Here is a 12916-nt window from a genome sequence, read left to right on the forward strand (position 1 = left end):
AATACAAATCAACTTCTGTTTACAACTGTTTCTATATTTTTTACTTTTAACAAGTGCACGTTTGAGAACAGCTTTAACCAGCTTTATTTAATTGAAGTCAGACTATAACACACAAGTTATATTAAACAAAGACAAAAGAGGTACAATAATATCTGATGACCAACAGCTAATATTTGACAGCATGTGAATGACAGCACATCTGCAACTTCCAGTCATAGCAAGTTTCAAGTGTCATTTTCTGACTCACATCCACGAGATATTTAGCACTATTTGCAACAATCACATGTGGGCACAGTTTAGCAGTACAGGTTACTCTGCTGTAATTAGGCTACTTGTCTTACCTGAATCATGAAAGCAGTGTTAGCCTACTGTCTACAATGGTGTCCACTGTCCACTCCTTTAGGCCAACACATTTCCTACTTTTCTCAACACTTGGGGTGGTGAGGAAATAACCGTGCACACACAGCGAGGCTGACTGAGAGTTTGTTTACTACCATGCACGATCTGTGTGTTGTTGCCCACCACGAAAGCGATGTAGGACAACAACCCTGTCCATCCGCCGAGAGCAGTAACCTACAAGCGGAAACTATTTCGCTGCCTTCCTATCGCGGAGTGGATCGGTGTGCCCTTCGCCATTCGCTCAGTAATGGCTGCGTGCAGGCAGACAAGTCGTTGACAGATGGCCAATGTGAAATTGGGAAACCAAAAAACGCCGATTGGTAAAAGGGGAAACCCGGATGTACAGCACGGGGTCGGCAGAAAGCGGGAGTCTCACAAAGTCGGCAGCTGACACCTCGCATTGTGTTTGAGCCGGGGTAACCCGGAGACCTCAACGACCGCGCAGCAGCTATCCCGGTAGTGACCGGCTGCTCGGGGCTTTCACCAATTACAGACGACTTTGGTTTCACAGGCTCCACATAGGATGTCTGAAGCAATGGGGTTAAAACAACTTATTATGCATGCATTTATAAATCTCTCGAGCAGGGATGTGGTATTCCGCACATGCAGTATGACAACTGCGATAGCACAGATGAATGCACGTTGTTTGTTTCGCAGGCCGGATTTTTTGAAGATTGTCGTCTTCAAAGTGGGCATACATGGTCATTTATCTGTGAGTCATATTGGAGATTATCGACCCTATTTAGGCCGCCATGGTTTACAGAGACAAGGATGTCCCGTATAAGTTCGTGGTTCACCTGGTCAATGAATCCCGAGACTCGTCAGGCGGGGGGTGGACGCTCAGTAAAAAGCAAGCGTATTATTCTTCCATCTTGGCATAAGTAATGAATTATTCTACAATAAACGAAGGGAGGGTGGCAGTTGATCACAGAAACACTGAAGGGTGATGTGCTTGTTTGCCAGGTTAATGGATGGCCCGATGTGCCGTCCAGATGATGTTAAATATCTGACAATGAATCGCATCACTTCATACAGTTTCCGTGTCGGCGTTTGGACAGCCGATACGCATGGACAGCAGACTCAAGTATGTCATCTCGATACACAACTTGGCTGTCCATAGGCTACATGTGACACGATCCTACATAACGCCGTGGGATATCAGCGATACATCACCGCAACTACTGTGGCTCCTGCAAGACAGCGACAACAAGAAAATACACATATCCAGGTCAAAGTTTGGCAGAGTTTAACTCGCCCTCAATAGCGTTGTGCAATGCCCCCTTTAATGCCCCCTGCTCGCCGTAACGCCTTTGTTATTAGTAATCGCATGGTATTGCACCGTCTTACCTTGCGCTCCGAGCCGTGTACAGCCACACAGCCTGCACACCAAGCAACAAGCTATTGTTGTCTACAGAGGCTTCCGAGCGGGGCCAGGGATGTGATTTTGAAGTAGAAGGAATACAGTATGCAATTTCGGCTTGTCCTCGCGATCTTCCCTTATTGCCAGTTTTCGGTCTGCAGCAGCTGGAGATGAAAATCGCGCACCCTGGGTCCTAGCGCCGGGTAAAGCCCTACAGGTGAATAACAAACAGACTGGTGCTCGCTGGGTTTTAATCTTTAATTGCAGAGGACTTCGCTGGAGTCACATAAATAGTCCTTATGGGGCAGAGTTTAGTATCCCAGCAACTGATTCAACAAAGATCTGCGTTGAGGTCTCTTAAACAAATGTAACATTGTCTTCAAGTCTAATTACACTGACTGCGTTTACTTTAACAATATAGTCTGCTTACCTGTCACACTAAAAAAAACGTTTTTAACAACACACTTATTTTTCCTTTAAGACTTCACACCATCCTGTACAGTCAATTGTGTTATTTATAATAATATTTTATTTTGGGAACAGTCACATCAACTGCTTTTGTTTTCACACAATCCTAGAGTTTGGGGTTGAGTTTTTATAGTATTGTGTTAGGTGCAGTATAATATTTTTGGAGAAGGCTGTCTGTATGAATTTGTGACAGGAAGCTGCAAAGGTGTTGGACAGTTTCTCTTAAATCAATATGTGGATATAACTACTGCTGTTTCCAACCAACAGCAAGCCTGCAAATGTCTCTCACAATAGTACAAACAGCGTGGGATCTGTTGCTGCATCAATGGGTCTATGGATTGTTATTTTAGTAGTGGATCACTGATTGAAGAAGCCCATGTATATAGAAAGATCAGTCAAAGTCAAAAGTCAACTTCATCTTCTGTTGGTGTGATACAGACAGGGAGATCAAAATGTTTCTCACAATCCCTAGGAATAAAATAAAAATATATAAATACATGTATACGTACACACATGTACACCCACTTATAAACATGTATATATATACACATATATAATCAAACATGGACATATACATATGCATATGCACACATTAAGAGGCATAAATAAAAGGCACAACAGTCAATACAAAATAACAAAATAACAGTCACTTAAAACTAGATGAGGATGAATATACTACAACAGTCAAATATGTACAGTAGTGCAAATGACTACATAGCAGCGTATTAGAAAAGGTTCTGATGCTAGATGTGTGTTTCTGTTTTTCTTGACAGGTTATACACATACTGTGCACACTGCAAGAAAAACCAGACGTCTGGAAAGTACAACTTTAGAAATGTGGCACACCAGAGCACAAATAAGTGTAATAATCACCAGTGACATATAGGCACAAAACTGCCAAGTTCAGAATGATGATACGTTGGATTTTATGTTTAATTCTTCAGCCATAATTACACACAGACCTCTTACAGCGATGCCAGGTCAGGACATCCTGGCAACTTATTAGAGGCTTGTGAGAGTGGCTTAAGTCAGTGAACAAATCAGGGCTGCTGTTAGTCAGTTAAAGGCCCCGTTAAAAGGGTCAAGACTCAACCGGTGTGTGAGCAAGCAATGGTCTGAGCTCAGGTAGGCCATGTCTCAGTGCAACAACTTTATGAAACAGTGCACATGGTCTTACTTAGCCATTTGAAGCTAATCTGCATTGTTAGGTCATGTTGCTCAAGACACAACACTACATGTTCCCTAAATGTCCTGACACACTGTCACAAGCATCGCAGCAATCTTAAGGCCTCTGCAGACAACAGATACAGATACAAAACATTAAGAAGGATAGCTTGCTCTGCCATAAAGGGAAAATGTTTCCATTAAGGAGAGTGCAAGGCTGGGTATGGCACACCACCAGTCACTCAACTTGTGTAGTGCATAGAGTGTAAATGTATAGTCATTTAACAAAAAATACAGAAAAACATGTCATTATCTGTTTAACACTACTGGTATGAAGCCAAGCAATTAGTTAGATTTTATGTGCCAAGGTTTTGAGATATTTGTTTCTTTCAGATTTCAACTTTCATCCAAATAAAACAAGATGCATTTCAGTTATGGTAATTATCATGAAGAACTCAAAAGCAAAATAGCCTGGGTAACATATCAACCTCACTGTGAGCAACTTTCATTTGAAAAACGGTGCTCTATGCAGAAGAATCACACCCTGTGGAAACAGTTGACTGTATTTAGAAGTTAAGGAGGTGGGTATTTGAAGAAACTGGCTCATTAAACTTCATGGCTAGAGACCACTAGCATTGATTGATGAACTGTTTATTTGTTGTGAAACCGAAAGACAGGTGATAAATCTTGTTTCTTAGGATAAGAGTCAGAATGGACCAGTAATAGTAAGGTGGACGCTCACGAGGTGCAGGCTGTAGATGCCACTGATAGATATGGCATGCACTGTCTGTGTGGACTGAGATAGTCTCTGCAGGCCAGCCTCACTGCAGGGTCTACAGCGTAGCTGGAATCACAGGTGTGTGCAAGAAGGGACATCACAATGGCCACAGGTGCGTAACAGGAAATGGTGTACCCTTTTAAAACTGGGAACAAACTGCGCATTGGAAAATCTCGCTGTTAGACTAATTTAGTCCCAATGACATATTTTTAAGAGTTTGCACTGTTCTGCACCAAACAGGACTACCTCTCACAGTGGGCACACCTTATCTTGTCACAAAGTGTAGGAGATTCGAAGAGACATCTTTCACATGCCGGTTGGAACTCAAATGATTACACGGAGCCACGATAAATTCAATCACACTAGACTTTTTTTACACGCCAAAATCTAAATTTGCTGTGCTTATACACGTTGACTGTCCAAACATCTGATTGTGTATGCCTTCTGTTTTCACATTCTTACAATGGAGTTTAGCTTAGTTTGATGGAAACACATAATTACATACAGTAGTTACCAGTTAAAAGTTAAGACCTCTCTGTCTATGTCTCTCTACGGATCAGTAAAACTTTCAAGCTGTCTATTTCTTTCTTGCCTTTATTTTTAAGGTGAGTTAAATTACCTTTAAATGTTGGTATCACTGACTTCATTTCCGTTCTTGGTAGCAACGCCATTTCACCAAAGCCGAGCATCATCCTACCTGGGCCAATTCCTGGTAAGAAGAATACAGAGAGCCATGAGTGCGAGCAGGAAAGGTTAAATAAAGGTGCTACATTAAATGATGTTTACATTTAGAGTTACCCTCCGAAACATGTGTGAAACTTACGGTTTAACAATTGTGTTGTTCTTCCTCATAAATCCTTTGCTTATTGACCTGCTAAACGTTTCGTTTGCTGTGTTTCTCGGGGCATTAGTGCCACATGTAAATCAGTGGAATAGTATGAAACCACTGGCAGCGATTTGGACTGCGTCACCTGCGCACATACTTACTCTTGCAGACGCACTAGACAAATTTGAAGAAATAGGGACACATTCATAAAAAACAGCTCCGTGGCACCAGAGGTCAAAGACTCCTCTGGGAACCTTTAACATCCTGATAAGTTGATTGGCAGCTGAGGAAGGAGACGCACCAACAATCTTAGCAAGGAAGCATTACAAAAGTTATATAAGGAATTATGTTAAGAAGCACTGAATCTAATCTTACTTTATTTTTTTTTAAATAGAAAGCTCTACAGGACACCTACGTGGCCATTGGATGAGTTTCTTTAGCAGGGCAGGATAGGCAACCAGATGTCCTAGCATAAATTGAACATTTAGTTTAAATACGCAATTGTAAGAATTAGGTGAAGCTGGACCCTGGCAACGGCGACTTGAATATCACATTTTTGTCATGTTTATCACACCACGTGGACATTGATTTAATGGTGTCATAAATAACTATCTTGAGACTGCTTCAACTGAAGTAGTGGCTATGTTTCTATTAACAAGCCTAGGTTATGTGAACACTTCACACACAATTATGAACTAATTGTACACATTTAAAAATTGTAAAAAGTGAAATGATCTATAATTTAATTGACAGAAAATGAAACAGCAACAACATTGTAATCAAATAATAATTTGAGGTAATTAATATCAACCTGCAATGCCAGTTCTCCAATGTACTTGCTACTTTTAATATTGTTTTTGAATACAATGTATTTAGGTTTGGTCTGTTGGACGGACAAAATAAGATATTTAAAGATGTCTCATTGTGATGAGCATATTTTACTATTGGTTTCAAATGTTGAAGACCAAATGATGAACTTTTCAAGCCAGGAATATAAAAGATAGATGGACAACTACTGCAGAAGAAATTATTTTCAATCCCAATAATGACTTGGATAATAATATTCTTTTCTTTCTAGTATCACCTGCACATATCGCATCTCAGTCAAATTCAGAGCTATCTCATCATTGAATTTTGATCCTGTCCAAATATGAATCTGTGTTCTCTATTAATTCTGGCCTGCTGTGTTGGAGCCAGGATCAGTGAGAATAAAAGCCCTGGCTGTCTCTCAAGGTGTGCCATTGTGCCCCTCGTGATAAACAGATGCAGCTGTCACCCCCACCTTTTACCATCGCAGCCTTACTGCCCTCTCTTCCTGGCTCCTATGGGGAAGATGGAGTGGCTAAACATGGAAGGATAATGCAGAAAGAATGCAATTTTAGGAGGGGAAGTAGAAGTTTAGAAATTGTAGGACAGAATAGGCTATCACCAATTTCAGACCCACATTATTAACAGCCTGAACACCAGAGCAGCTGTTAGCAGGAGAATTGTCACTGAGTCTGATCAATTCAATTTTGTGCAGAAACAAAGGCAGCAACACGATGTAACTGACAAAGGTAACTCTGTAACTCTGGGGAAAAGCATATGCATAGAGGACAGCAGATTGAAAAGGAAAATCTGTATGAGAAGATGGTGATGCAGGTCTTGAAACAATCACCAATTTATTTATTTTTTCCAGTTGATAGCACTCAATCTGCCTGGCTAATGACCTTGCACTAAAAAAAATGGCTCAAGTGGCGGGGGCACTAAATGAAAAACAATTTCATGTTGATCAGTTGCTCAACTTTGGAAATGTGTTAAATATATAGGCTACTACGTTTTGTTCATGTTTGTACTCTAGACAGTCTTACTATTTGACAAACACAACCAGTGATGTATACATTTTAAACCTTTGAGATGGGTTATTCATCATTTTAAAATATAACCTTAAACAAAACACAAATAGCCTCTTTGGTTATTTAAATGCAGTTCGTGTAGGCTATGTGCCTGTATATTTTCAAATTTGAGTGTCATAAACAACAATGTCTTACCCTGAAGGTACATTGTGTGGGCACGCACAGTCAGATAGCGTCATCTGTCTTTTTGATAAAACATTTGCAGAACGTAACCAAAGCTTGTACGATGCATCAGACAGTGTCATGCATCATGGAAATCGACATTTCACCCCCTAGTTTGTAATTACACGCACTTCGTCGTTACTGCGTGGATAAGCCAAGGCAGCTTTTTAAACTACAACGCAAATCCTTTTGCCTCAATATGTCTGCTCCAGTGCATGCAGGCGGCAGGCTGAAGACACGGACAAATGCGATCGACTTGCTGTGGCTCGGTCGCTTGATGTTAGCTATCGTGTCGGCCACATAAGCAAAACGTCCCAAGAGGGCTCCACTCGCGGAACACCAGGCGCTGTGGGGTGACGCTAGCTGACAGATTTATTTCGCTAAACTGCATTTCCGAAGAAGAGAGCTTTTCGTTACAAGAAGGTGCAATACATGTCAGCAGACTAGACCTAAATGTAAATATATAAATGTATCTGCACATGAACATGGTGAGTCGGTTCCATAGTGTAGTGGTTATCACGTCTGCTTTACACGCAGAAGGTCCTGGGTTCGAGCCCCAGTGGAACCATGATCTTTTATGTCCCGATAATCCTTTAATAAGCAATTTAATGATCACTGTCTACTAAATCCATTAGAATTGAATTAAATGACGATTAAGAATTAATTGGACAACATTATAAACTGTATCGGAAACTCACTTCCCCAGGTAGATCTGTAGAATATGATGCAAAACAACAGCTCAGCCATAAACTCTACCTTCACAGCTTCAACACATTTCTCTTTCTTTTTGTTTTCAATGTCATTATAACTCTACACTTAGGAAATATATAATATTGGCTAACTCGTGCAAAAAAGGCACAATGAAATGAAAAATTATATTGATAATGTCAGTTGTGATTAACACTGTCAAAGAATAATTTATTTAATATATGTTTATTATTTAGGTTGCAGTTTGCAATTATGTTGAAGTGGACTGCTTTAGGTTTGGAAATTGTAAACACAAAATAGAGTCATTTTTCAATCATAAACACAAACATTCTCTGCTTCTCAGATGTGAAGTTATAAATTAGGACTGCATGTGTTAAAGTGAAATCTGCCAACTTAAGCTGCTGTTTGCTCTCTCCATGCCACTGGTGTTTCTACAGTTTACATTAAGAACTGGATTAATGGGATCCGTAACATTTTAAGTATGTCATATTTTAAGTTGTCACACTTAAATATCAATCTATCAAGTAGCCTGTCCTGCACATACGAAATCCATATTTGAATATCACTGTATCACCGAAAGAACGAGATCGCGGATACAAGCGGCCGAGATGGGTTTTCTCCGCAGGGTGGCTGGTGTCTCCCTTAGGGATAAGGTGAGAAGTTCAGTCATCCAGGAGGGACTCGGAGTTGAACCGCTCCTCCTTCGCATCGAAAGGAGCCAGTTGAGGTGGTTCGGGCACCTAGTAAGGATGCCACCTGGGCGCCTCCCTAGGGAGGTGTTCCAGGCACGTCCAGCTGGGAAGAGACCAAGGGGTAGACCTAGGACCAGGTGGAGGGATTATATCTCTTCGCTGGCCTGGGAGCGCCTTGGGATCCCCCAGTCAGAGCTGGTTGATGTGGCCAGGGAAAGGAAAGTTTGGGGCTCTCTGCTGGAACTGCTACCCCCGCGACCCGACCACGGATAAGCGGGAGAAGATGGATGGATGGATGGATGGATGGATGTATCAAAAATGTTGGTACTGTATATGAACTTTAAGATTCTTCAACCATAGTCATAGTATTCAAATCTTATTTCATATATCTTTTTTTTTCATACTACCAAAGTTTGAAAATTGTTTTCATGACCCAAGGCCTTCAGCACCCACCAACTTTCATAACAAATAAATCAGATAAAGCCAAATAACTCAACACTGCAGAAGAGAAAATTACATTCAAGATCAGAGCCCAAAACCCAAAGCCGAACATCATAGCAAATCCACACTGATGTCTGCTGTTTACATGTAAAGAATGCCGTTTGCAAAAGGGGAATAAGACGAAGAAGACTAAATTATAATTAAAGATATTGGAAAATGCTGATAGTACCATTTGTCGAGATACTGGCACATCTCTAGGAATCAATTAATGAGTTTTTGGATGTTAAGACAGAAGAGCAATTTTGTCACCAAAAACTCAATGTCCAGAGTGTTTTATTAGACATTTATGTTGGCAGGGTGTGCCTCTGGAATATTAGACGATGATGATTCAATATTCCTGAAACTATTATATACAATACATTATAATACAATTTTAAAATGAATACATAAATCTCTCAATGAATTTGTCTCCTGCCATAATGGTCCTATTTTCTTTCATATGTTAAAGCAGTAGTAGTAGTAGAACCTTTATTTATCCAGGAAAATCAATTAAGAACAGGAGGCAAAAGGCTTCCTGAGGGGATGGGGTTTGGGAGGGGAAAAAATAAAAAGACAGAACCCAGGAGACAACACAAACACATAGAGCAAAGATGACAGGCATAGCAGTTAAACATATAACAACTCTAAAACAATATTGCTGTGGTTCAATCAGTCATTAAAATCAGCATCAGGCAAAGCAGCTACATGTGTGTACCAGGGTGTCAATAATAGTGACATTGAAGGTGCGGGGGGAGACAAAGGTTTTCATTTTCAACGTTTTTTGAATGACATTCCAGCTATCTGCTGCTGCAAACTGAAAGGCGGAGCGGCCAAAGGATGTATGGACTTTGGGGATCTTTAACAGGATGCTTGTAGCTGACCGGGTGTTGTGCGTCGGGGGTGGGCGGAGTTGCAGTAATTGTGTGAGGTAGAAGGGGGTGAGGCCTAGGAGTGTTTTGTAAACAAACATCAGCCAGTGGATGTTGCGCCTGGTCCCAAGAGAGGGCCAGTTAGCCAGAGAGTACAGGTCGCAGTGGTGTGTCCTGTAGGGGGCATTGGTGGCGAAGCAGATGGCGGAGTGATACAGAACGTCTAAATCAGGGGTGTCAAACTCAAGGCCCGGGGGCCAAATCCGGCCCTCGACTTCATTTGATGTGGCCTGCAAGAGCTTGCAAATAATATAATACGTTTATTATATGGTTACATGCTACTTTACAGTATGTCTATATATGTTAATTTTAATTCATTTCTTATTTTATAGTTATTTATCATTTTTTAAATTTTTGATTTATCCTTGATTTTATTCATCTGTGTGAATCTGTGCTCGTCCTGTTTTTCAATCTTACCCTGTTGCTGTTAAACAACTGAATTTCCCCACAGGGATTAATAAAGGTCCATCTTATCTTATCTTATCTTACATAAGCATGTTGCCCATAAACTACATGTCCCACAATGCATCTCATGTTGTGACATGCGCACTGAAGAGACTTGCAATTATTTGCCCTAGACTTCTGCTTTCAGACGTAGTTAATTATGAAGTTATTACCCTATCCAATAAAAATCTAATGCAGAGGCAATAATATAATACATTATTTCATATATATTATGTATTTGTATATGTATATTTATATAGTTACAACCGGCCCTTTGACTGCAACCATAATGCTAATGTGGCCCACGATGAAATTGAGTTTGACACCCCTGGTCTAAATGATCGAGAGCTCCTTTACACGCCGAGCGGTAGATGGTATCGCCGTAGTCGAACAGAGGAAGGACAGTCATCTGGACCAGAGAGAGTTTAGCAGATGAAGTGAATGAGGAGTGATTCCTATATAGAAAGCTGAGTCTAGCTTTAACCTTGGTCTGAATTTTGGAGAGATGTTCTGAGAATGACAGATTACTGTCAATCCAAAATCCAAGGTAGGTTAAAGACACCTCTTATATGCAGCCAAATTAGCCACATAAAATGTAGAGGTTACATGGGCTTTCTTAGGTTATTGCTTTGAGCAAATAGAGCCCGTTACCTCATCGGGCCACTAAAAAAAGCTTGTGTTATTTTTCTCTGAATATTTTATAGGGAGATACTGTATATTAAGAAGATTACTTTAAGTTAAACAGAGGTGGAAGAAGTACTCAGATCGTGCAAAAGCAGAACTACAAGAGTGTAGGAATACTCTGTTACAAGTCCTGGGCCTGGATTCAAAAGTGACTCAAGTAAAAGTATCAAAATATACTTAAAGTCCCAAAAGTAAAAGTACTCATTATAAAGATTGGCCAACTTCAGAATAATAAATAGTATATGTTAAGAATAAAGATTATAATTATTGATGTATTAATAATTTAATATCACAGCTGGTAAAGATGGAACTAATTACTGTATTTACTCTTGGTAGCTTGTGTATTTTAATCGAGTGTTTTTTAAGTATTGATCATACATATATTTGATTAATGTATCCATACCTGCGTAGTAACTTAAGGTATTAAAGGAATTGTAGTGGGGTAGAAGTCGAAAGTAGCAAAACATGTTATGTACCAGGACATTTACTCGAGTCCTAGTAAAGGACTTGAGTAAATGTTCTTAGTTACTTTACTTTGGGAGTGAACCAGTATTTATGTCTTGCAGAGCACAAAGTAAAGATTTAACAACTTTTTTCTATTACATTTTAGCATTTACATTGTATAAACCATATTCTCAATGTATGAATAAAGTAGGCAATTATACATTCAAATTAAAACAGGTGTGTGATTATGCAGGTGCAACAGCCATCATATCTCATATTTTACAACAGGTTTACATGTTTAGTAGACCAATTTCCTCAAGACAGTGTGTGAATAACCAGTAAATAAGTTAACTTTTTGTTTATATACATGTCAGGGTTCATACCATTTTTCACCAATGATTTTCAATTACTCTACCATGACTTCTCCATGACCTTTACCTAATTTTCCATGACCAAAAAAATTACACTTTCTCAGCAGTACCACTGAAAATTGTTTATTTTAACATGGAACAGGAAAATAAGGTCTGCATATGAAACAGTGACCAAATCGAGTGACCAAAGTCTTTTCAAAGTATTGATCATATTTGATTAATGTATCCATACCTGCGTACTAGTAACTTAAGGTATTAAAGGAATTGTAGTGGCAAGTCGAAAGGAGCAAAACATGTTCTGTACTAGGACATTTACTCGAGTCCTAGTAAAGGACTTGAGTACATGTTGGATGGATGGATGGAACAGGAAAATAAGGTCTGCATATGAAACATGTTGTGCCTATCTAAAACAAATCAAATAGGCTTACTACACGCTAAAGCAACTAAAATCTCTCACAGCAAAATATCTCGTCAGTATGCCTTTTTACGTTTCATTACTATACGATACAGTACGTATTATCATTATAGTATTACTATTTTCGACTATTTCGGCTAAAATATAAATTATATTTGATGCAACTTTAGTTACATTTCCATGACTTTTCCAAAAGTTTGGGGAAAATATTGTTTTCCAAAACTTTTCCAGGGCATGGAATTAGCATTTTGAATTTCCATGACTTTTCCAGGTTTTTAATGACCGTAAGAACCCTGACATGTTTACCCCTCTCCCATCCCTGCAGAGCCACACGTGTTTATATTATCATGCTTTGCAGGATTCAAATGTTAACATTACCAACACTTTGATACATTTAACTATCTTGCTGTTCCCAACACTAATTCACTTTACTCACCTAATATTCTGTCGTCGAAAAGTGGATTCTCGGGGGGAAATGTAAATCCATTGTTTCACTTTTAGCCGAGGAATTATCAGCATTTCATATTCTGAGTGGTGGTTGGCGGTGCAATCAATAAACTAATAACATAAAATAAATGTACCACGGACAACAGCGCCATCTGTTACACCTACCAATAGCTACTAAGTACTTGTCTTAAATACACTTAAATAAATATTGTAAATACAAATGATATATTAAATAAGAAAAACGTTGCCA

The 12916-nt window shown here is 39.5% G+C and overlaps 1 protein-coding gene and 1 non-coding gene across 5 annotated transcripts in view; one reads left to right on the plus strand and one right to left on the minus strand.

Moving 5' to 3' along the window:
* Window positions 1-12745, minus strand: part of bcorl1 (BCL6 corepressor-like 1) — a 30858-nt gene extending 18113 nt beyond the window's left edge. The window contains exons 1-2 of one of the 4 annotated variants that reach the window (XM_034211821.1): window positions 12656-12745; window positions 4789-4878 (exon numbers count right to left, since the gene is read on the minus strand). In XM_034211821.1, coding sequence (XP_034067712.1) covers window positions 4789-4861 — 73 coding nt within the window. In that variant the 5' untranslated portion in view covers window positions 4862-4878; window positions 12656-12745. Of the gene's footprint in view, window positions 1-341; window positions 765-1746; window positions 1907-4788; window positions 4879-12655 lie in introns of those variants that run through there. The other 3 variants (XM_034211820.1, XM_034211823.1, XM_034211824.1) reach the window with 3 other exon arrangements.
* Window positions 7548-7620, plus strand: trnav-uac. Its single transcript has one exon. It is a non-coding gene; the product is annotated as a tRNA-Val (tRNA).
* Window positions 12746-12916: the final 171 nt, after the last annotated feature.

This window comes from Gymnodraco acuticeps, unplaced genomic scaffold, assembly GCF_902827175.1.
Source record: "Gymnodraco acuticeps unplaced genomic scaffold, fGymAcu1.1, whole genome shotgun sequence".
In the NCBI taxonomy this organism is placed as follows: Eukaryota; Metazoa; Chordata; class Actinopteri; order Perciformes; family Bathydraconidae; genus Gymnodraco; species Gymnodraco acuticeps.